General features: G+C 45.7%; 1 protein-coding gene across 5 annotated transcripts in view; it reads right to left on the reverse strand.

Moving 5' to 3' along the window:
- The window catches only part of BRSK2 (BR serine/threonine kinase 2), an 830,501-nt gene that overhangs the window by 182,242 nt on the left and 621,729 nt on the right, over nt 1-26,530 (reverse strand). For all 5 annotated transcript variants that reach the window (XM_029582478.1, XM_029582480.1, XM_029582479.1 and 2 more), the window contains exons 4-5: nt 22,638-22,778; nt 8,894-9,010 (exon numbers count right to left, since the gene is read on the reverse strand). In XM_029582478.1, coding sequence (XP_029438338.1) covers nt 8,894-9,010; nt 22,638-22,778 — 258 coding nt within the window. The remainder of the gene's footprint in view (nt 1-8,893; nt 9,011-22,637; nt 22,779-26,530) is intronic.

Below are 26,530 nucleotides of genomic sequence, written 5' to 3' on the forward strand. Positions count from 1 at the left end.
TGCAGAGCCAACCCTAAAGGGGGGGGGGGGGAGAGAGAGGAGAGGTGGTGGTGACCAAGGCAAATCAGTCTCTGTAGACCCCCTTGACATCAAATTAAACTAAGACTTTCTTTAGCCTTTTTCCACTAATCTGTATGGGAGCCTCCGACTGACTGCCCAGCTTCAGACACCCTGCATTCTGAACCATGCAGAACTAATAGATCCCATGAGACTATGGGGACCCATGTGGAGCAGCAGCACCAGGCAGTCAAAGTGCTAGGAGACCCTGCGTAGGTTTGCAGCAACACTGCTGTGATGCTAAAGCACAGGACCCAACACACAGTTACCCATATTCACTATTCCTTAAAGGTGGTCCTGGAAAAGGAGATTTATTTATTTAAAACACTTTAATTCTGCCATACTAAGCGGATTACAAAAAAAAACCAAAACACAGCATTTTTATAAAAACAATCAGCAGTAAAAATTATATAAAAACCTCTCTGAATAAAATTCCCTTGACAGTTTTACGAAAGTTTGAAATCAGTGAGCTCCCTTAACTCCACGGAACAACATCCCCAAAAGAAAGGGCCCATGACATTGTGTCTTGTAAATTAACATCCTTAGCCGAAGGCAAACCTAAAAGCCACATGCACGGTCAGGGGACCTTTGTGTACATGGAGAGTGCAGAAAACTGCTGCACAGCTTTTCAGAGACAGCATCTGCTGCTAGGCCTGACCAGTCTGTACAGCGAGGAATGCGGCTGTGTGAGGTTTCACAGATTTTACAGAGAAATTCCGATACTGAGGGCGGCTACACAGAATGACACAGGGAATGGAGTGTAAGGCCCAAAGATACAGCTGTTAAGTTTCAAGGTGAAAGCGACCTGGAAGGTCTGAAGCCAGCAAACACACGCTCAGGACATCGTGAAAGGATTACAAAGGCTAAAAGAAAACAAAACAAAACACACAAAGCCAAATACCACAATGCCATAAAAGATCTACCTCACTCTGAAGATACCAGCTTGAGAGCCGGAGGTGACGCCAGTAGAGCAGACAGCCGCCTTCTCTGGCAAAGCAAAACTGAGAATCAATTCCCCTTCCTGTAAAAGCCACCTTGTAGGAACTTTCAAACACTGGTAGATAGGCAGGGTAAATCCTACTACTTCCTGATCAGTGGCAGGGTTTAAGGGCGAGGGGGTCGGGGGAAGGCTAGGTTTTTGCTGCCATAGCTAAAACATGAGCACGTGAGCACCTCTCCCAGGTCTGGTCTGTCACATAATATGTTTTAAAAATATATATTCCTGAATCATTCATTATAAAAAAAAAACAAAACCCCGATGCCTGGGGATTGTATGGCCTAAAAGCATTATGGATGTAGCTTCTCATATTTGAAGGCTTCGTCTGGGTAACCTTTTGAAGTTCTAGGACAAAAACCCACTAATATTTCCCCCTTTTACTTTAGCCAGGAAACGTTTAGCGGGGTAAAACGAGGGAGGGCAGCGGGTTACATTCTGGTGATGGTGCTTAGGTTTAGCCAGGCATCACTGATGCTGAGCATTTGCAAGTTCAAAGAGATCAGGACATCAGAAGAGCATGTCAGGGAACAGAGAGAAGGGACACTGCCGTATGAACAAACTGTAAACACGTCAGAGAGGTTCACAGAAAGCAGCAAAGGTCCTTAGCAAAGATCCACCATTATTTCAAAACACTGGCAGAGGAGAAAAAAAAATAGTTTTACAAACCAGCAGAAACTTCTTTGGCGGTTTAATTCAGTAAAGCGTTAACTTCTCTTTTCTCACTGCTGAACAAGCCATATAGTGAAGGGTGTGCGGGTTGTTTTCCAAGTGATTAATAAATTATCGGTGAACTTAATGATGGGCTATGATCACCAGGCTGAGAGTTCTTCTCAGGATAAATAAGCCCATTGTAATTGGGTACAAATACATTAGCAAAATCCAAGATAAAGCGAGGCACCGGAGACCACAATGGTTGAACTGTGGTGCTCTCAAACATAATGGGGGAAACTCTGAATAACCCGCAGTGTTGCTAGGTTTGTACACATTTTACACATAATTTTTATAGGGAAATTGCCTAGATGGCTTTGTCCATTGGCAGCTGCCATTTCTGGAGGAGGGGGAATGATCATGGATAAAAAAAAGCCCGTACACATTTGAAAATGCAAACATGCATAATACTAGTACTGCTATACTGGGTCCAACCAATGGTCCATGAAGCCCAGAGTCCTGTCTCAGATAGTGGCCCAAACAAGTTTCTTGAAAGCATCCTTTTAAAAATCATTTTAAAACTAAGCTTTACTATTAGACTTTATTACATTCTCTGGCAACAAGTTCCAGTTTAATTATGCATCAACTAAAAAAAAAAATACTCTTACAAGTGTTTAAAATTGACAATCAGCTAAGTTTCAGGAAGAGCCCTCTATTCCTAGTATTATCTGATAGTGTAAATAATTGTTCCTTATTTACCTGTACCATACCATAAATAATGTTATAACCTTCTATCTCAGAGATATTCACTCTCAGCCCTCAAGGACCACAAACAGACTGGGTTTTCAGGATAATCTTAATTAATATGCAAGTACATTACCTCCACTGTATGAAAATCTCTCAGACATATTCATTAGGGTTAAAAGGTGAGGTGAGAGGCTGTTCTAGCCAAAAGAACTAAGGGAGGAGGACAAGACCATAGTGGAGAGATTAAATGAATTCATTGCTTCAGTCTTTACTGAGGAAAATGTAAGACAGATACCCATACAAAAAAGAAAAGGAGAAAAAAAAAAAGGAAAAGAGAAAGACAGATACCTATGCCAGAAGTGATATTTAAAATTGATGATTCAGAGGAACTGAAACAAATCTCAGTGAACTTGCAAGATGTACTAAAGCAAATTAACAAACTAAAGAGTAGAAAATCTCCTGGACCAGATGGTATACATATCAGCTGAAAGAATTGAAAAAAGAAATTGCAGACCTACTGCTCATAATCTGTAAACTATCATTAAAAGCAGCTAAAATACAGTACTGTACTAAATATGTATACAATGGAAGAGAGGAGATGCAAGGGATATATGATACAGAACTTCAGATACCCGAAAGGTTTTCATGATGTATGAACTTCAAACCTTTTCTGTTGGGAAAAAAAATCAGTAGAACTAGGGGTCATGAAATGAAATTCCAGGGGGGATGACTCAGAACCAACATCAGAAAATATTTCTTCACTGGGAGAGTGGTAGATGCCTGCAATGCTATTCCAGAGATGGTGGTGAAGATGAACATAACCAAATATTTCAAAGTGGCATGGGATAAACACTGAATTCCTAAAGGCTAGAAGATGGAAATTGAAGAAAAGGGTGCATAGGGATAACTTGCTAGCACAGTAGTTACTACTCAACCAATAAGCCTTGATACTTTTGATGCAACTGAAACATTGCTCTCTGCTTCAACAGCAAGGGGAAAAGGGGAATTGGATTCAGACAACAATGAACCAGGGCCCCAAATTTTATGGTCTGGGGAACTGATAAGCATGGATGTAACCTGCCTAGAGGAGCAATTACTACCCTTAACAGAAGGCAAAGGATTACTACCCTTAACCAATAAAATTGATGCTTTTGATTAAACTACATCACTCTCACACTCTCAGTTTTGACGGCAGTGGGGGTGGTGGGGTGGAAGAGGAATTGGATTTAGATAACAACCAACACAGGCCCCGACTTTTACGGTCTGGGCTACTGATATGCAAACATAAGTGAAAAAGCACAGGATTGCTTCTAAGGCCAAGTCCATAAGCCAAACCTGTCAGCGCTGTCTGGATTTTCAAGACGGCTCATCACCCAGTAAAAATGTTGCTAGTATTACATTTTTTATGGGTTATCATAAGGCTTGGGAATAACTGCACAGAGCAGCAGTTGCTACCCTTACGAGAAATGTGGCAGATACTACTATAAGAAGCTTGCTGGGTAGACTAGATGAACCATTGGGTCCTTTTCTGCCATCATAATTATGTTACTATGTTACCTGAAGATCGCAGGGTGGCCAATCTCACGCCAGCTTTTAAAAAGGGTTCCAGGGGTGATCCAGGAAACTACAGACCAGCGAAACAGACATCAGTACCAGAAAAAATGGTTTAAACCATTCTAAAGAAGAATATTACTGAACATACAGATAGACATAGTTTAATGGGACAAAGTGTTCATGGATTTAGCAAAGTGAAGTCTTGCCTCACTAATTTGCAACATTTTTTTATAGGCATGAATAAACATGTAAATAAAAGTGAGTCAGTTGATATGGTGTATCTGTCAAATGCTTTTTGAAAATCCAAAGCACTTCATGAGAGACCCTTGAGGGAATTAAAAAGTCATGAAATAGGAGATAATGTTCTATTTTTGATTAAGAATTGGTTAAAAGATAGAAAACAGAGAGTAAGTAGGGATAAATGGTTAATCTTCTCAATGGAGAAAGGTAAATAATGGAGTGCTCCAGGATCTGTACTAAGATCATTGCTTTTTAACATTTATTTAGATTTTTATATTCCGCTTTTTGCATTTTTTTTCAGCACTTCAAAGTGGATTACATTCAGGTATTGTGGGTATTTCCCTATCCCCAGAGGGCTTACAATCTAAGGGGGTCATTTATCAAATCGTGCTATGGAGTTTTCACATGCGTTAAGCACCTTTAACGCATGCGAAAACCTCTTAATGCATGCGAAACGCCTTTAACGCCTGCGATAGCACCATAACGCATGGTGCGATGCAAATCTGAAAAAGAGTTCAGGGTGGGAGTGGGCTGGGCGGCTTTAATGCTGATTTTAAATTACACCTTTTTCATTAGTGTTAGGGCCTTATTGCACATTGTGATGTTTTTGGCCATGCTGGTTTTAGCTGTTTTGAAGGTCCTGGAGAGCCAGTCTAGCTATGAGAGAGAGAGAGAGAGAGAGAGAGAGAGAGAGAGAGAGAGAGAGAGAGAGAGAGAGAGAGAGAGAGAGAGAGAGAGACTAGCCATTATGTCCTCATACTAGATAGGTATTTATATCTCTATGGGAAGCCCACCTAGTAACTTGAGGTGAGGTTTAGGTATTAGTGTAGGGTTAGGGGTCACTTTGACAGTAAAAGTGATACATACGAACAGCACAGTGCTCTCTTGTGAAGATTTGATGACCTTCGGAGTGAGGAAAGTCAGCCAAAGATGAGATTTATGCAATGTTCTCTCAACCTAGCTTGATGCATTGCTCTCTCAATCTAGCTTGATGTTATCCCAGGTGAGTTTCCTCACTCCGAAGGTCATCAAATCTTCACAAGAGAGCACTGTGCTGTTCGTACGTCTCACTTTGAATGTCAGAGTGGCCCCTAACCCCTACACTAATACCTAAACCTTGCCTTGAGTTACTAGGTGGGCTTCCCATAGAGATATACCGTATTTTTCGCTCCATAAGACGCACCTGACCATAAGACGCACCTAGGATTCAGAGGGGGAAAATTTAAAAAAAAAAAAATTGTGCTAAACCGGCTCTGCGTCTGGGCGTCTTATGGAGCAAATTAGGGGAGTGCATAGTTTTTTTTTTCTCCCCATTTTGTTTTCGGGTCTGGGGAGGGCCATTTCGGTCCACTCCCCAGATCAGAAAATTTTTCTTTCTGTGGGAACCCCCAAACCCCCCCCCCATCCCAACCCTTTAAATTAACAACCTCCACCCCCCTGACCCCCCCAAGACCTGCCGAATTAATTTCCTGCAACCCCCCACCCTCCTGACCCCCCCAAGACCTGCCGAATTAATTTCCTGCAACCCCCCACCCTCCTGACCCCCCCAAGACCTGCCAAACGTCCCTGGTGGTCCAGCGGGGGTCCAGGAGCGGTCCGGGAACGATCTCCTGGGCGTGAGCCGTCGGCTGCCAGTAAACAAAATGGCGCCGACGGCCCTATGCCCTCACTATGTCACTGAGACCGACCGCTGCTATTGGTCGGTCTCAGTGACATAGTGAGGGCATAGGGCCGTCGGCGCCATTTTGTTTACTGGCAGCCGACGGCCCACGCCCAGGAGATCATTCCCGGACCCCCGCTGGACCACCAGGGACGTTTGGCAGGTCTTGGGGGGGTCAGGAGGGAGGGGGGTTGCAGGAAATTAATTTGTCAGGTCTTGGGGGGGGGGGTTGTAGGAAATTAAGTCGGCGGGGACTTGGGGGAGTCGGGGGGGGGGGGGGTGTTTGTTAGATTTTTGTTTTTTTTTTTTTTATATTCGCTCCATAAGACGCACATACATTTTCCCCCCACCTTTGGGGGAAAAAAAGTGCGTCTTATGGAGCGAAAAATACGGTAAATACCTATCTAGTGTGAGGGCATCATGTCTGTCTGTCTGTATGTCTCTCTCTCTCTGTCATAGCTAGGCTGTCTCTCCGGGAGCTTCAAAACTACTAAAAATGGTCTACCCAGTGGTTGTTTGTAGGAAATACAACAGTTCTGAAATGTATCGCAAAGTGTGAAAAGGTTAGCGTTTCGCACAGGTATGAGTGCACTTTGCGATAAACTGCCTATTACCATAAAACACACCCCTTTTCCTATCGCATGCGATATTTAGTGCATTTTGATAAATCCAGGCCTAAGTTTGTACCTGAGGCAATGGAGGGTAAAGTGACTTGCCCAAGGTCACAAGGAGTGACAGTGGGACTTGAACCATGCTCTAACCACTAGGCTACTCCTCCACTCCATATTCATAAATGACTTGGAGATGGGAATGAGTGAGGTGATCAAATTTGGGGATGATACAAAATTATTCAAAGTTGTTAAATCATAAGAGGATTGTGAGAAATTGCAAGAGGACCTTGCAAAACTGGGAGACTGGGCATCCAAATGGCAGATGCAATTTAATGTGTACAAGTGCAAAGTGATGCACATAGGGAAAAGTTACCCCGATAGTGTGGATAAGTTTGAAAAAGATTTAGATGAGTTCCTAGAAGAAAAGTCCATAAACAACTAAGGTGGACTTAGAGAAATCCACTGCTTGTCCCAGAGATAAGCAGCATGGGATCTATTTACAGTTTGAGATCTTGCCAGGCATTTGTGATCTGGACTGGCCATTGTTGGAAAAAGGATACTGGGCTCAATATAGCAGATGCTGTGAGCATGCAGAATAAAGCATTAAGAACAGAAACAGACAGGCTGCTGTGGAAGCAGGACATTGTGAAAACGGGACAACAGTGAATAAATAGGAATGTGCAAGAGCACACAAGAGCTTGCACATTCCTATTTATTCACTGTTGTCCTGTTCTGCTGTGAAAGGCAGCACATACTTTCAGCTTTGAGGAGGCGACATTCTTCTAACAGGGCAATCTACCTTATTTACTATTGTTACATCCCTTTGAAGACTGCCCTCCGTATGATACTGGGACAAGCCCACAACTCCTTCAACAAATGCAGTTTAGACCTTTATATGGATGAGGTCGTTTCTCACTGTTAAGCTAGCATTAATCTTTTATTGACATTACACAAACATATACAATATGGTCGCAGATAAGGTCTGAAAGGTCTGATTGCTATGGTGATGACTGAGGTTGGACTTGGATTACTTTCTGCCAGAGGTCCAGTCCTCCTCAGAGACAGAAGGTCAGCCTTTGTCCACGACCTCTTGTGTGAAAGACTATAGGTTTTTTGTTTTTTTTTTTTACTCTTCATGAGAATACTAGGGAAATCTCTCAAACATTAGCACCCTTTTCTGGAGCACAACAAATATATGTACAAGACACGCAGCCAAGAATACTAAATGTGTCCTTAAATTTAGCCAATGAGACAAAATCTTTTTCAAAAGCCTGATATGTACGTACATGGGGAGTAACAAAATAATTAACATATTTTGGCCACCGATTAGCAAGTTCCTCACAAACGAGAAGACGTATAAACGGAGGCATAACAGTGCCATTTAACTGTGATTGGAGTCTATTCCAGGTTTTCAAGATACATATTATATTAGGGGAAACTGGAACGCTATCCTTGAGAATTTCTATACCAGAGTGCGTTCCTTTCCCAGCTCCATCTTCATCCAATAAAAACCCTTGTTTCACTCTGAATGTAATTATGGTCTCCATCTAGTCTCAACCTCTTCTGTCTACAGTGACTCGTGGTCTCTTCCTCTTTACGTAATATCCCCCTGTTCTTCTGCTGCTCCTTCCCTCTCCACCCTCAGCCTTATTCCTCAGATCCTGCCTGTGCTCCCCATAACAACAATATACTCCATCTGCAATCTGGCTCTTTTCCTCCCTTCCAACTTCAAGTGAAGAGATTCTGTACACGGGAGAAGAAACTGTAACTCAGTGGAGATTTCTGCAGCACAGAAGTCATCATGACATGAGACAACCTCTGACTAATTTCACAGCTGCAAACTGCTAGCCAGGCTGGCATTGTTCACATACACCCCCCCCCCCCCCCCCCTGCCCCCAGTAGCCTACGCACATTCGTGACAGGCTCACTTCATCCAGGAGCAATATGAGGGAGTAACTAATGACAGATCAAATATATGTGAGTAGAGCTTAGAAGTCAATGCTAGGATTAAACGCAAACGCAAATGAGAACACTGCTAAATTTCATCTTCCACAGTCCAAAAAAAAACAAAACATGGAGCAAAGCCAGGCTAATCCAGAAATGAATGCTGGCATCAGTAACACAGGAGTTCAAGGGTGCATGTATGAAAAAACAGTTTAACTCATCACTGCACATTATGCTGCCCCTGAATATTCAACCCTGGGAAAGTCACTGGTTTGTCCATTTTAGGGACAGCCTGCATGACATAAAGAGGGCTTTGAACAGAAGAGTGAGCCCTGAAAAAAAAAAAATCCCATTATGTAACAACAACTCATTCAGAGAAAGCAAACTACTAATGTGAAATCTAGAAATGGCCAGGAGGTGAAGGTCTGTACTCACCCACAGCTGGTTTCTAACAAGCTGTCCCCGACCTGCAGAGATGCCATGCCGAAGTCTGCTATCCGAATATTGTTCTTCTCATCCAGCAAAAGGTTTTCTGGCTTTAAGTCCCTGTGACTGGAGAGTGTGGAAAAAAGTGGGTTAAAACGTTATTCCATTCACAAAGCTTACGATTTAGAGCAGGACCAGAACAACGAGGACATATTCTGGTGCGATGCAGCATGTGGTGAGACGCGGCTGTGCGAGGAGACACCACGATGTGCACCGAGCCAGAGGCTGCTGGACAGTAAGGTGCCGACATAAACACCAGCTCTCTCCGCAGGGCGCGGAAGTGCCATCTACCTTAGGGCGGCACGGAAGAGTCAAACTCAGGTGTCGCTGTGCTGAGGGGGCCGTTTTTAAACAGCGGGCGTAGCTGGAGAATAAGCAGGTATTTTCACTGAGTGCAAAAATTAAGAAAAGAAAATAATCCCTACTCTCTTTGTGTCTTTTCTTGGCAAGTTAGGGTGAGCCAGGCAATATAATGTAGCTGAGAGACTCCTCTGCTTCTGATTAAGAACTCGTAGTTATTTACTCTGCTGGGAATTTCACCACCACTGGGCTATGCCAATTGCAATTGTTGATTTACATTGATTGTAATCCATCTGGCGGCCATTCTTGGTAAAAGGTGAAATATCAAACATCTATAAATAAATAGAAAAGTCATGGGATAGGAGGCAATTAGGTGCAGGCAGGCAGAATTTATTTTCATTCTGTTTGCGGGGGTAGTTTCGGGGACAAGGTTTGATTTCTTTTTTTCATTTCATTTGGTTTTAGTGTGCACTATTTTAGAATTGCATGTACTGAAATCAGACCCCAGCTGCCATCGTTAATGCCCCCCCGGCCCTTCTCCGATGCCCTGTAGGCCTCCCTGGACTCCGTGCCAAACCTTGTGAGCAGAGTCTGCTAATGGTGCCCAACCTTTAGTCAGACAACAAAATGGTGCGGCGGCGTTTTGCTATTCGGTGAAAAGCTGGCGCCATCGGGAGAAATAGTGCCAGAGGAGCAGGAACAGCCCAGGAAGGTGACCTAATTGGAGGTATGTTAAGGGGCAGTGGCCATGGGGGCTGGCACAGAGTCTGGGGATGGAAGGAAACCGGGGGGGGGGGGGGATTTTATTTATTTTATTTATTTTTTAAATCTGTGCCCTGATTTTTTTTTTGATTTTTTTTTAAATGGCAGAAACAGAATAAAATAAAAATAAAATACCACTGTCATTTCTTATATTGTTTGAGATGACATCACAACCCTAGAGTCAATGTCCTACTGTGGATTGGTAACTGATTAAAAAGACAGGAAACAGGGGAAAACGAAATGGACCTTCTTCTCCATGTTTAACCTTTATAAATTATCTGGAAAAGGGAGCAACAAGTGAGGTGATCAGATCTGTGGATGACACAAAATGGTTCAAAGTTGTTAGAAGATGAGAGAATCGTGAGGAGTTTCAGGAGGACGTTGGGGGACTGGGAAGATCAGGCATCTAAATGGCAGATGAAATTTAATGCTGACAAGTGCAAAGTGATGCATACGGAGAAAAATAATCCCGGTTACACGATGCTGGGTTTTGTGTTAGGAATCACCACCCTGGAAAAGATTTCTTGGAGTCACTGTGGGCGATGCACTGAAACCCTAAGTTCAGTGCGTGATGCCGGTCAAAAAAGCAAACAAAGTGTTAGGAATTATTTGGAAAAGAATGGAAAATAAAGCAGAGCAGATCAGTGTTTCAATGGTTTAACCGCAGCCTGAGTGTCGTGGGCAGTTCTAGTTGCCCTGTCTCGTAGCAGAACTAGAAAAAATGCAGAGAAGGACAACCAAAATGGTAACGGGGATAGAATGGCTCCCTTATGAAAAAAAGGTTAAAGAGTTTAGGGCTCTTCAGCTTGGAGAAGAGATGACAAAGGACATATAAAAGGATTTTAAAATCATAAGTGGGAATGCTTATTTACCCTTTCAGATAGTACTAGGACTAGGGGACATGCCACGATACTAAAAGGTAGAAAGCTTTAAAACTAATCGGAGAAAACATTTTTTCACTCTATCGTGTAATCAAGCTGTGGAATTTGCAGCCAGAGGATGTGAGTCAAGGCAACTAGAGTAGCTGAATTTAAAAAATAGGTTTGGCAAGGTCCTGAAGCAAAAGCATCAGCAGCCTGGCAGACGTGAGAAAGCCACAGCTTTTCCCTGGGAATAAGCAACACGGAATGGACCAGACCAGAACTGGCCACTGTAGGAGACGAGAGGCTGGGCTCAAAAGGCCTTTGGTATGTAGCCCGGCATGACATGTTCTTATGCACTTATTAACATGCTGAAGGCACCCGGGTACTCTCTGCTTGCTACTGGTGGGCAGGGAGTAAAACAGCCTGCATGCATTTGAAAATCCCGTGCACTCAAGCCATTTTACTCCCCCCCCCCCGGGAAAGCTTCATCACAATCCAAATAAAAGCGCATGCCCTGGGGAGGCCGTGCCTATTTCTAACCAGATAGAGGGCATCACTTTTTTGGAAATATCTGGGTAAATCGCCTCAGGAAATTGCCCTCTGAGCTTTTGCCGTGAAGCGCTGCGTAAGGATTGCATTCAGACCGCATAGTGAGGCAGTATATAAGGCAACACCACAGCGAGGAGGTGGCCAGCAAGCCTGGCGCCAAGACGATATTGGTACAGCGAGTGCTGCGGTACATGAGGTAGGCCAAAACTGTGCATGGGGGGGATCTGCACGTGGCCCACAAGACACAAAAATACTAGCGTGATCCCGAAACTAAGAACTGTAAATCAGCACAGCAAGCTGGCAAGCTTGTAAATTATTTCACACATGCAGTTTCACATTTCCAAGCGCTGCGGATGAAGGAAAAAAAAAAAAAAAGCATTTTAATTTGAATTTTCAGGTCTTTCCCTTTTGAGGGGACTCCTGTGTTTTTAACACACTTCCCAAGTGGGTCTACATGGCGAGGGGTTGGATAGCAGGAGTGGGGCTGAAAGCCAGACACAAGGCACATGAGATGGGCACTAAGATGAAGTTAAAACTTCAGAGAGAAGGGATCACATATCCAGCGGGACTGGGATTAGGAATTATTTTATCCGTGCTGCAGGGCTTGTTTTCCCTTCCCTTGTTTACCGAAGGTCTTCTCCCAGTCTGTGTCCAGGGGAAAAATGCTTGGTAAGTAGGGCTCTGAGGTAGGTGTTAGGCAAACAGAAGCAGCAGGGTACGGTGGCAGGTAAGGAGCACGTGGCCCATCTAGTTTGCCACATAACATCTCTGCATTTACTTTTATTTTACCTCTCTGCTTATTTTGCATTCTATTACTGTTTTAGCCCCCATCGTGCACCTTTTCTACAACAAACCTTTTTCCTTATGTTATTCCTGAATCTACCACCATTCAGCTTAATAAATGACCCCTTTTTCAAGAGCTTCTTTCCCGCCGAAAAATGCTTGCCTCCCGGCATTTGAAAGCACAGTTGATCACGTTCCTCTCCTCTGGCGCATACATACAGGCCGATACAGTAAAGCGCGGCCGCAGTTACCCCGTTTCTAACCCATTGTGTACTCACAATTTCGCCGCGTAAGTCTAACCCGCGATTCACTGTCTGTTTTTACCGATCCTTACCGCTTCTTTAACTTGACGCGTATCCCTTTCCGCCCGCGGCATGTATATGTATGTAAACGATCCGATTAGCTATTCCCTCCCATACAGTAAAGTGCGCCCCGACTATCGCCTTTTTAACCTGCTATCTTGCCGCGTCTTTAACCTACTAATTTACCGCCTACCCTGACCCTGGCGTTAGTGTGAACTTAGCCGCCCAGTCCCAAACCGACCCAATCCACAGAAAAAAAAATGCTTCTCGCACTTAGCCGCCCAGACCCAAACCAACCCAATCCACAGAAAATAAATGCTTCTTGCACTTAGCTGCCCGGTCCCAAACCAACCCAATCCACAGAAAATAAATGCTTCTTGCACTTAGCCGCCCAGTCCCGAACCAAACCAACCCAATCAAAGCCCCAGCAGAGAGAGACGAAATTTCACAGTCCCAAACATCCCTCCAGCCCCCGCTCACCTGCCCTGGCCGCGGCCATGCAATCCCCCAGCAGCAGAAGTAGAAGGGCAGCGAGAGAGAGCGGCTTCAGCAGCCCCGCCGGCGAAGGTGAATACGTGCACGCCTGTACGTCCAATATGGGCACTCAAGGCAGCAAAGGCGCATGCGCACATGCCGTGACCTCCGACGTCCAGCCGGTCACGGCATGTGCGCATGCGCCTTCGCTGCCTTGAGCGCCCATATTGGACGTACAGGCGTGCACGTATTCACCTTCGCCGGCGGGGCTGCTGAAGCCGCTCTCTCTTGACGCCCTTCTACTGCTGCTGCTGGGGGATTGCGTGGCCGTGGCCAGGACAGGTGAGCGGGGGCTGGGGGAAAGTTTGGGACTGTGAAATTTCGTCTCTCTCTGCTGGGGCTTGGCTTGGATTGGGTTGGTTTGGGACTGTGAAATTTCGTCTCTCTTGTCCGTCCGAAGGAGGGTGCTTTGTTGCGCTCCCTGCCTCCGATCACCGGCTGCTGGGGCTTGCTGGTGCTGGGCGCTCAAGGCAGCGGGATCTGTAGGAGAACCATCCATTTCCTGGTACCTGTCATTTCAAACGTCATTTGAAATGACAGGTACCAGCGCACCCAGGATACTGTATAGGCGCTGTATAGCTGTATAGCGCCTATACAGTAAAATGGATTGCGCTTCATGGACGCGCGTTGGACGCGGCTTGCATTTGCATGCCATTTAAATACAGTATCGAGTGGTAGGTGATCCGAACTGTGCGTGCGGCAAACGCGAGTGCGCCGGGCACTAACGCAGCTCTTTCTACCGCACCTTACTGTATCAGCCCAACAGAAAGTAACACTTGATGGGTGTTTCTGGTCTTCCTTCACCCTAGCCAAGCATGTCATCATGTTACAAAGCACTAACCAGGACAGCACTGGATGCTTCTCTTTGAGACAGAGGCGTGCGAGACCATACTTGAAAAAGAACAAAAAATACAATTATTTCTCTAGCTCCAGCACCGACGAAACGATCCACAGTTAATTGGAGCATCCCAGTTTTCCTCTAGCAAAAGCCAGAGCCATCCCCCCACCTGAGGGCTCCGTGTTCTGATCCTTAGGACTGGCCCTGTGAGTTCAGACCAGCTTTGACACGTAAATCATTTCTATTTAAATGCAAATTTCTGCCTCTGATGCAGAGGGAATTGAATGGAATGCAGAACAGGAGTAAACTGTATGTTATCATAATTCCTTCTGCCAAGTGCACTTTCCCTTGAGGTTATCGCCCATTGTTCGATTCCAGAGCCCTAGCAAATAAAACTACCGACGTCATTTTTCAGAGCATGAAAAAGAAATGGTACGATAGCGCAGCAGAGGGTGGGGGTGAGCGGGGGAGGGGGAGCATGGAGAGGTGGCAATAGAATACCCTGTGCTATTCCAGTGCAGATGCACTTCCATCCCTAAGCCCCCCCCCCCCCCCACACTTCTTCCCCTGCCACTGGTTTTCTAGCACAGAGATCCATTTATACAGACCTGCGGCACCTTCTGCTATTGCAGCTCTTACTCAGATTATTTTTTGCACACGCACACTCCCCTCCCCCCCATACACACACACATACGTCTTATTCTGCAAAACAAAAGAAACCAATAAAGCCTGGAGCACGCTGTCACACTGTAAAGAACTAAGAAATCCCCTCGAAAAAGGAAAACAGCAATTTCAGAAATAAACTTTGACTTCTCTATTGCGAGTACGACTTCCACGCTATTCTTACAGTGGTTTATTTTCTTTCAGGGCGACCCTTTACTTTCTTGCAATAACACACTTGGAGCTCAGCGCTGAAAGAGCCAGCGAGCAGGTAGGATAGCTGGATAATTTTCAGCGATCATCTTTAGGGAAATGTTCGGCTGAACCTAATCCACCAGGTTTCCGGCTGAATGTTCTCCTGAATCTAAGCATAAGTGCGGCTGGGATCCCCTGCCAGAAGTGTTGGAAATCCGGCACTAACTGGCAGACTCCCCCCACCCCACCATCAAGCTAGGATTCTTCCTCCCAATTGTATTTTTATTAAAAAACAAAACAAAACCCTTTAAACTGGTCCTCCTGTTCTTCCTGCCCTTAAATAGTAAATTGTTTCTGCTGGACATCACCCCTCCCTTCTCAGTGTGCCAAAGAAAAGAAGAAAAAAAACCAAAAACTGTCCAGATCTCAACCTCCCCCACCCCAAAAAAAAAAAAAAGAAAGTGTTTCTGCTTTTAAAAAGTTAAAACAAATAAATAAAAATTGTCCCTATAAGCTCCCTTCCCTTCCTCTCAGTCCCCCGACCCCCCCCCCCCCCACCACCATTAAAAACTGTCCTGGTGGATCCCCAGGGAAAAGCTCTAGCACACCCACAATATTTTAGGTGGCAACAAGTCTTGTTTATACGTATATTCTCTAAGGGGAGGCAGCCTGGAACAAAAACAACGGGCCTTAGGTGGGTACAGAGTCGGGTTCTACACATCAAATAAGTTCCGAAGGACAGATTGGCCAAACCTGCTGTCGTGTGGGTCATCCCTGCCAAACAGTAATGCAATGTGAATGAGTGCAGAGAACTCTACGTCACAACCTTGCAGATCTCCTCCATGGGGACTGAACCCAAGTGAGCCACTGATGCTGCCATGGCCTGGATAGAATAAACCTTGACACAACCCACGAGATTCAAGCCCACCCAGGCATAATAAAAAGAGATGCAATCTGCTATCCAACTGGAAAGCATCTGTTTTGCAATGGCGATCCCCACCTTCCTCTGATCAAAGGAAACAAAGGTGAGTGGACTTTCTATGAGCTGCTGTCTGCTCCAGATAGAAGGCTAAGCTCTCTTGCAGTCCAAACTGTGCAGAGTTTGTTCACCTTTGTGAGAATGAGACTTGGGGGAAAATGTTGGAAGGACAATTGACTGGTTAAGATAGAATTCTGACATCACTTTAGACAGGAACTTAGGGTACATATGTAAGACCAACCTATCATGAAAAAACTTGTTGTAAGGAAGATAAGTCACTGATCCTGTGTGCTTAAGTGACCAACATCAAAAATACGACATTACAGGTCAAGTACTTCAGGTAACAGGAGCACACTGGCTTCAGGTAACAGGAGCACATCAGCTGGAACAAAACTACACTGAGGTCCCAGGACACAGCAGGTCGTCTTATGGAAAGCTTCAAATGAAGCAGATCCCACATGAAATGTACAACTAAAGACTGTTCAGAGATGGGCTTACCATGTACACGGTGAACATATGCACCACTTGCATTAAGGTGAGCCCTAACCAAATTGATCTTAAGACCAGCTTCCAAGAGTTGTAGAAGGTAAGCAAGCAGTTTTTTGTACAGCAGGAGAAGGGATTCAGGACCTTGCCCTCACATCACACAGTAAACCTCCTCCAGCTCAGTACATAGAATATGTTTCTTGGAAGGCTTTCTGAAAGAGACATCCTCAGAAGGTCAAGGGGCTGCAGAATCAGTCTCTCAACATCCAAGCGGTGAGTGAGAGAGACTGAAGGTTTGGATGGTGAAGACTACTCTGAGCCTGAGTGATGAGATATGAGAAAATTCCCAGTCTGATCAGTTCCTAAATGGGTATCACACAAAGGAGTTGAAACCAGTTTGGTCTTGGCCAACGAAGGGCTATAAGAATCACGATCCCCCATTCCTCCTTAAGCTTCAATAAAGACATCACTACTAAGGGAACTGGAGGATACATGTACAGAAGTCCCTGGCCTCAGTGAAGGTCAAAAGCATCCAAGGCTAGCTTGATGTGCGCTCTGTGCATTTGTTTGATTGATTTATATACTGCTTTTCAAGAACTTCAAAGTACTGTAGGTATCGATTTAGGGAATAACCACTGCTATTACTGGCATTAGTAACATGGGATCTATTTAATGTTTGGGTGCTTACCAGGTACATCATGTTATTGCATTATGTTATAAATATTTTTAAACTCTTGTATGTTTTGATGTTTAAAGCTGCCCCGGAACCTTCAGGAGGTGGGAGACATATAAATTGAAAACGTAATATATGATCTGTTGCAGTGCACTCTCAATTTATGAACACTTTCAAAGTTCATTTTCCAATTTATAGTGCTACATTCATACTTTTTTCATGTGGTATTATCAAGAATGCATGGGGCTCTGCACTACAGCAACACCCTTGGTTTACTTAGGTGGGAGTAGCTGAACAGGAGGAGCCTTCAAAAAATGTTAGACACTACCGGTCGCTTCATGAAGGAAAAGAAAAGAAATCTCAATGACTAATTACCAAATGAATTTACTAGAGAATGCTGCTATCGTGTCCGCTTCAGCTTCATACTTTCTATTCATTTGTTTTTACTTTCAGCTCAGTCCATATTATTTACCTATCAACCAACACTTGATTACTCGCCTTACAGACGCCCAATTAAGGTGAGGTACAATAAAAGCGATTCATAACATCTTAATAGTACGACATGTTAAATACAAAAATACCATAAACTTCAGCACACAAAATAATCAAATAAAACAATGACAATAACAAAATCCCGTACTCCCTGCCCTCCTAAAATCTCAGTCATTTCAATGCCTACGTCGGACTCTCCCACCTATACAAATAGTAGTTTATTCCACTCTCGGGTAAATACCCATGACTTTCTCCTTTCCTGATCACCACAGGTAATTTCTTCCACACGCTTCTGCACAGCCATTGCTTCCTAGCAAGTCACCATCGGGATCCGGTCACAGTTCGTATAGTTCAGTCCCTGTTCTTGCCACTTCCTTTCAGCCAGGAAAAGGCACAGTTACACCAGTACACACTCCATTGCCCCCATAGGGACGGTAACTATCAAAGGGGCGTGCGGGCGCACACTGAAGCCTATGCGTTAGCGTCTGCCCAGGGACGCGGCCATTTCATAACATATGAACGCATGTTATAAAATAGCCTAGGCGAAAGCATGCGTGCACCCTATTTTCCAGCTGCGCCTATCTGGGTATGAGCCGTGCAAATGGGGGAATTTTAGAACAGGCGAACCTCCACGCCATGACTAGTTTCACCAATTTGTCCATCCATTTCCCAGTCTAGAGCTAGGTCCTTGAAACTCCACTGGTTCTTTAGTCTGCTCCAGACCCCTTAAAACACTCATGGATGTCTGTTTTTTTTTTTAAAGCTTACACCTCCTCCATAGCGGAACTAAAGTTATGCGGCACTGGACTTGGGTGTGGACTAGGCAGTAAGTACCTGTCCGCACTTCTGTTGGCTCCGCCCACATCACGCCCCTTTTTTGTTCCAACAGAGAGACACTTATCGGGGGAGGCATGTGCTATGCAAGTGGCTTTTAAAATCGGTTGGATATGTCCATGTCCTACATACACACACCTCTCCCGATTTTGGCATGCACCCAGCTTTCAAAATTCACCTTTTTAATACATTTACACCAGGGCACCCTCCAGCACCGCCACTAATACATTTACACCAGGGCATCCTCCAGCACCGCCACTAATACATTTACACCAGGGCGTCCTCCAGCACTGCCACTAATACATTTACACCAGGGCGTCCTCCAGCACTGCCACTAATACATTTACACCAGGGCACCCTCCAGCACTGCCACTAATACATTTACACCAGGGCACCCTCCAGCACTGCCACTAATACATTTACACCAGGGCATCCTCCAGCACTGCCACTGATACATTTACACCAGGGCGTCCTCCAGCACCGCCACTAATACATTTACACCAGGGCGTCCTCCAGCACCGCCACTAATACATTTACACCAGGGCACCCTCCAGCACCGCCACTAATACATTTACACCAGGGCGTCCTCCAGCACTGCCACTAATACATTTACACCAGGGCACCCTCCAGCACTGCCACTAATACATTTACACCAGGGCATCCTCCAGCACTGCCACTAATACATTTACACCAGGGCGTCCTCCAGCACTGCCACTAATACATTTACACCAGGGCGTCCTCCAGCACTGCCACTAATACATTTACACCAGGGCGTCCTCCAGCACTGCCACTAATACATTTACGCCAGGGCACCCTCCAGCACTGCCACTAATACATTTACACCAGTGCATCCTCCAGCACCGCCATTAATACATTTACACCAGGGCATCCTCCAGCACCGCCACTAATACATTTACACCAGGGCACCCTCCAGCACTGCCACTAATACATTTACACCAGTGCATCCTCCAGCACTGCCACTAATACATTTACACCAGTGCATCCTCCAGCACCGCCATTAATACATTTACACCAGGGCACCCTCCAGCACCGCCATTAATACATTTACACCAGGGCACCCTCCAGCACTGCCACTAATACATTTACACCAGGGCGTCCTCCAGCACTGCCACTAATACATTTACACCAGGGCACCCTCCAGCACTGCCACTAATACATTTACACCAGTGCATCCTCCAGCACTGCCACTAATACATTTACACCAGTGCATCCTCCAGCACTGCCACTAAAACATTTACACCAGTGCATCCTCCAGCACCGCCACTAATACATTTACACCAGGGCACCCTCCAGCACCGCCATTAATACATTTACACCAGTGCATCCTCCAGCACCGCCACTAATACATTTACACCAGGGCATCCTCCAGCACTGCCACTAATACATTTACACCAGGGCGTCCTCCAGCACTGCTACTAATACATTTACACCAGGGCGTCCTCCAGCACTGCCACTAATACATTTACACCAGGGCATCCTCCAGCACTGCCACTGATACATTTACACCAGGGCACCCTCCAGCACTGCCACTGATACATTTACACCAGTGCATCCTCCAGCACTGCCATTAATACATTTACACCAGGGCACCCTCCAGCACTGCCACTAATACATTTACACCAGGGCACCCTCCAGCACTGCCACTAATACATTTACACCAGGGCACCCTCCAGCACTGCCACTAATACATTTACACCAGTGCATCCTCCAGCACTGCCATTAATACATTTACACCAGGGCACCCTCCAGCACTGCCACTAATACATTTACACCAGGGCACCCTCCAGCACTGCCACTAATACATTTACACCAGGGCACCCTCCAGCACTGCCACTAATACATTTACACCAGTGCATCCTCCAGCACTGCCATTAATACATTTACACCAGGGCTTCCTCCAGCACTGCCACTAATACATTTACACCAGTGCATCCTCCAGCACTGCCACTAATAAATTTACACCAGGGCACCCTCCAGCACTGCCACTAATACATTACACCAGTGCATCCTCCAGCACTGCCATTAATACATTTACACCAGGGCTTCCTCCAGCACTGCCACTAATACATTTACACCAGTGCATCCTCCAGCACTGCCACTAATAAATTTACACCAGGGCACCCTCCAGCACTGCCACTAATACATTTACACCAGGGCGTCCTCCAGCACTGCCACTAATACATTTACACCAGGGCACCCTCCAGCACTGCCACTAATACATTTACACCAGTGCATCCTCCAGCACTGCCATTAATACATTTACACCAGGGCACCCTCCAGCACTGCCACTAATACATTTACACCAGGGCACCCTCCAGCACTGCCACTAATACATTTACACCAGGGCACCCTCCAGCACTGCCACTAATACATTTACACCAGTGCATCCTCCAGCACTGCCATTAATACATTTACACCAGGGCTTCCTCCAGCACTGCCACTAATACATTTACACCAGTGCATCCTCCAGCACTGCCACTAATAAATTTACACCAGGGCACCCTCCAGCACTGCCACTAATACATTTACACCAGTGCATCCTCCAGCACTGCCATTAATACATTTACACCAGGGCTTCCTCCAGCACTGCCACTAATACATTTACACCAGTGCATCCTCCAGCACTGCCACTAATACATTTACACCAGGGCTTCCTCCAGCACTGCCATTAATACATTTACACCGGGGCTTCCTCCAGCACTGCCACTAATACATTTACACCAGTGCATCCTCCAGCACTGCCACTAATATATTTACACCAGGGCATCCTCCAGCACTGCCATTAATACCGCTTCTGATTAGCAAGGACAGAACTCAGTTACGGCTTTCCTTCAAATCACTCCCCCTGAATTTTTCAGCTGTCATCTGCCAGGCTCCCAGTCTCTAAGAATGATGGATATAGATACAATGCATATTTAAATGTATAAATAATTTGTTTGTAGTTGCATTATGCAGCTGCAATTTTAAACAACTCTGCAGAAAGAAAAGAAAATATAAGGGGGGGAAGGAGGGAGGGGAATACAATGGAACTTGAGAGCGGAAGAATGATGACAAACCGTGACCTACAAGAAGATTGTTTGGTAAGTAATCGCTTAGCAAGGATTACGCAGCCATGGAAATAAACAAAATTAGCAGGGAAGCATTAACATAACCTGGCAGTGCAGGCCAGGATCTTGTCGTCTCTGCTGTATAAGGTGAGAAAATTCTGCACAGAGTGAGTGAGAGTGAGTGTGTTGGGGATGCCAGAATGCTCTGCAAAACGGGAACGGCGGAACAGAAAATGGTTCCCACAGCTGGATGAGTGAGGGCAGTGGGATGACGGGAAGCAGCTGCAAGGAGAGCCGGGGAAATCGACGGGTTGAGCAAGTTGCTATGTAAATTTTGGGTGTGAAAGAAAGCACAGTACGCATTTGGCTGAAAAGTAGGGATGGAAGTGATTTTTCTATGACGACGTGGGACAAATGAGCCATGACATTAATATACAACAGCTCTTTTGTGCTAAAATGAAAAAAAAAAAAAAAATTCCCTGCGTACTAATTACTCTGTATCTAATAGATCATCACTGCTGAAATGAACTTCATTTGATCACCTTCCAGTTTATTTCTGTCTCTTCTTCTCATACATGCCTGGGGGTTCTCAGGGGACGAAACCCCCGCTGCATGGGTGAACAGTCTAGAGGAGTAGATATCCTTTCCTCCTTCAAGAGGCTGGACTATATATTTAGGAGACAGGAAGAGATCTGACTTTCTGCAAACGGCAGGAGAAATCCTCACACTTTCAAGCAACAGAAAAACTAATCACAGATTCAGAGATGCAGGTGACACAAGGAAGATCAGAAGGACTGTGTGTGGTGGGGGGGAGGGGAGAGATGCCTGTGTATGTGCTCATCCCGAAAAATACATATGTGTGGATGTGTGACAGCGATATGACTAGGCGACGGACACATGTATATGTATGCCGATATAAAAGCACATATGAGGGCCTACTTAGAAACCAATGCAAATGCGTTTCTTTACCTTACACAGAGGTGCATACAGGTAAACCTTAATGATAAATATATCAAGTACATATCACAGCCCCTTCACTAACAGCCATTTGCTCAAATAACGATTGGGAACATCTTTTTTTTTTTTTTTGCTTTGGCCATGAAAATTGAGTTGGCTCTGTATTTTTAAGCTACGTTTGTAATGAACTTTACATATTTTTTAGCTCCGGCGCCCCACTTGATTCCCAGCAGAGCATGGTCAGTCTGTATATGGAGGCTGACTGAGCTTCCTTGCCTTTGGCCTTGTGACATTTCTAGTGCTCCGCTCGTGCGCAGGCACCTATGAGCAGAGAGAGTGGTCCCTGCGAATGCATGCGACCAGCTGGGCTTGCTCTCTTGTGCTCTGGGGGGGGGTTAGCCTTCACTTCAGTACTCACCATATTGAATGACTATGGCAGAAGTCTAACGCAGAAATGATTTGTCGGAAGAACTTTCTGGCTTCTTTTGGTGTTAATCTTCCCTTTTTTACAAGATAGTCGAAGAGTTCACCCCCTGAAACATGTTCTAGCACCAAATACCTGGAAAAAAAAAATCACAGACTTCAGTCAGTATATTCTTTAGCACCATAAACACACCCAATTCCTACCCTGCTACAGACGACTGGAAAAAAAAAAAGTACATCCTTCCTCTAACCAACCACCTCGTCAGAATTACACACACCAGCACAGAAACGTTTGGCTCTCCTCCCAAGATCTTTTTTCTTGTTTTGGTACGTGTTTTATTTCTTATACCTTTTAACAACAAAACTGTACCACAGATCGTTTTGAAAAGTGTTTTCCCTGCCACCCTTTAGCATGTATCTGTGCAATGGCTGCTCAGGCTTCTGATGAGAATCTGAACAATAGTGACCCTAAATTAGTTAAATTCAGAATGGTAAAGGCAACGTGGCCAAAGGAAAAGCTTTCAAGCTGTTTTAAGAAAAATATATTTGGCCTCCTCATGCCCTTAAAAATATTTGTTGTCCCTTCTTCTCCCCAGACTGCTTACTCAGGCGACATGGGAACTCCTTTGGCACTGTCAGCATAGCCGGTTCGTTGATAGAGGTCACCAAACTAGTGGCAATCATTTTCCCTCTCTCCCCAGGCCTGAACGCACCACCTCCATGGCATGCCCAAGTTCATCCAGCTCCACTGCACAGGGAATCACCAGACAGCAGCAGCCTGAGCAGCAGGGCCAGCCCCCTTTCAAACTTTTTAAATGCCTTTGCCTCCTGTGAAACATCTTAAGAAATCAGTATGAAAGAGAAACTGCAACAACTCTTAGCTGCCAACAAACTACAAACTTGCCCCTTTCAATGCTAGTGCTCTCTGAATTGTACTCGAACTGCCAGGCACTTTAAATCAATGCTTGAATAGAACCTCCTCTCCGACTCCCATTTCCAGTCACACTACCTAGTGGCTCTTGTGGGTTGGAAGGTACAACCGTAACCCCCTACTCTCCCCAAACTGTGACAGGAATGAAAAACATTCATATTCCAACAGATAAAAAGTTTGATGCAAGAGCACCAGATATTTTGGTAAAGGAGAAAAACATAAGAACAGTATTGCTGAAAGAAATGCCAGCGCCAAGTGACTAATATGTGCATCATATGGAGAGAAAGAGTACCAAATGATGCAGAGACCAAGAAAGTGTAGCAGAAAGATACAGAAATAGTCCCAATTATATTGGGTGCCACCAGTCTGGTTTAAAAGGACTTCCAAGTGTGTCTAGACATATTGCCTGTATGTATATATATATATACAAGCCGTAAAGCCCGTTAAAACGGGCTACATCCCTCTGTCTCTCACCTCCCCCTCATTCTCTCTCCCCTCACTCTTCACCACCCCCCTCCCCTACCCACTCCTCTCCACCCTCCCTCTCCTCTCACTCAGTCCCCCCTCTCCCTCCCTCCCACTCACTCAGTCCCCCTCTCCCTCCCACTCACTCAGTCCCCCTCTCTCCCTCCCTTCACCCACCTCCATTTCCTCCCGGCGCCGTAAGCGCGACTTCCCGCAACCCTCACCCGGCTCCATTAACTCCTCCCGCTCCTGCCGGCAGATCTCGGGGGGGGGGTCACTCCCGCGCGCGCGGCAGTGACCCCCCCGAGATCTGCCGGCAGATCTGGGGAGGAGAAGTAGCGGCACCGCGTACTTCTCCTCCCGCTCCTGCCGGCAGATCTCGGGGGGGGGGGGGCGCGGGAGTGACACCCCCCCCCCCGAGATCTGCCGGCAGATCTCGGTGGGGGGGGCGTGGGGAGTGACACCCCCCCCCCCCGAGATCTGCCGGCAGATCTGGGAGGAGAAGCAGCGGCACCGCGCGCGCGCGCGGCGCCGCTGCTTCTCCTCCCGCTCCTGCGGCCCCACCGCCATTTTTTTTTTTCTGATCGACATCCTTGCCCGCACATGCGCAGTAGAGCTGTGCTCTACTGCGCATTTGCGGGCCGTCGGTCACAGGCCATTTATAAGGTAGATATATATATAACACCCTAACTACTCCAGGAGGTCTCTCTCTTTGGCACAATACAAATATTAAGAAGGGCTTTAGCAGTAAATTTTAGAAACTGATATCAGACTCAACATACTCTGGCTTACGAGTGAGGTTCATTTTCTGTCAAGGGATGTGCAAAATCAACTAATTTGTAGGACATCACTCCGAGAGCATGCTTCTTACAACTATGAATACATCAACAACTCTAAGACCAAAACAAGTAAGGTTCATAAATTAGCTCCATTTCCAACCACTTCCCCCTCCACTCCCAAAACAGATTAAGTAGGGGCAGCACTATAATGAGGAAGGGTAAGATGGCTGCCAGCAGCCAAAGAAGTGAGGGGGCCCTATGAGCCATCAACACAGCCCAACCCACCGGAAGCCGAAGAAGGGATGAGGCCCAGAGGCTCCCAGCTGCGTGTGTGTGAGAGGGCATGTCTATGTAGAGAAAGCATGTGCATGTATATGAAAGAATATATGTGGATGAGAGAGCATCTGTGTGTGAAAGATCATGTGTGAGCAGCAAATAGATCCACCTCTGGGATGCCCCAGAGGCAGAAGATCTTATTTGCTATCCTTAGTTGAGGGACCATTCGTGAGTTCTTGACAGACAAATATAGCTGGTCCTGAGCGCTATCCCCCAAGAGAAGGGACCACCTCATCTCACAGGAGGTAGTATCTGACATTTCCATGCTTGTTGAAATAATACAATCACTACTTGATTGTCCGTCTGAATCTGTTCAACTTTGTTAGATAGCCAATCTCTGAAAGCCCATAGCACATACCTAATCGCCCGGAGCTCCTGGAAGTTTATCTGATGCAGACATTCTTGGGCAGACCAATATTCCTGGGTGCAAAGCCCATCTGCATTAGCTCCCTAACTCCGGTTGGTTGCATCCATGGTTAGGACGATATGAATTGAAGGAATGTGGAAGGGAACACATCAAGCCAGATTGGAATTTTTCCGCCATCAGGACAAAGAGTTCCAGAGAGACCTGGATGCAATTTCAAAGATTTTGGATGGTTTGAAAACACTGCAACCTCAAGACTAATTGGGCTCTTCACATGAACAGACATGCCATGGGAGTTACATGAACGGTTGTGGCCATGTGGCCCAATAACGTAAATTTTCTTGGACCTCTGCTGCAATGTTCATCAGGGTAGTGGCCCGTTGATGCAAGAGGAAGGCTCTGGCCTGAGTCGTGTCTAGCAGAGGTCCAATAAATTCCAATTGAGGTAATGGGCTGAGGTGAGATTTGGGGTACTTGATGACAAACCATAGTAACTCCAGATGTATGGACCTCCTCCTGAGATGTACTCTTGATCAGCCACTCATCCAGATAGGGAAACAAATGCTCTCTCAGCCTGCATAGCTGTGCTGCCACCATAGCTAAGCATTTTGTGAAGACACGTGGTGTAGATGCAATTCCATACAGCAGAACATGATACTGAAGGTGTAGGTTTCCCACAACAAATCTTAGATACTTCCTATGAGGGGAATATCTCGTTATGATTGTTGGTGTCCTAGATTCAGCCAGCATAGCCAGTCCTCTTTTTCCAGAAAAGAGGTCAAGGTGCCCAGAGAAATCATATTGAACTTCTCATTTTTGATGAACTTGTTCAAGGCCCTCAGGTCTAGGATGAGAAAAGAGTCCTGTTTTTTTTGGAATCAGGAAGTACTTGGAGTAAAATCCCTGCCCTCGTTGCCCTCTTGGTCAAATGCTCTGGCCATTAAGAGGGAGGAGAGGGGTGTGTGTGTGTGTGTGTGTCCAGGTCAGGCTCAGAGGCCAACTTGGTGGGACAA

This window comes from Rhinatrema bivittatum, chromosome 17 (genome assembly GCF_901001135.1).
Source record: "Rhinatrema bivittatum chromosome 17, aRhiBiv1.1, whole genome shotgun sequence".
Lineage (NCBI taxonomy): Eukaryota > Metazoa > Chordata > Amphibia > Gymnophiona > Rhinatrematidae > Rhinatrema > Rhinatrema bivittatum.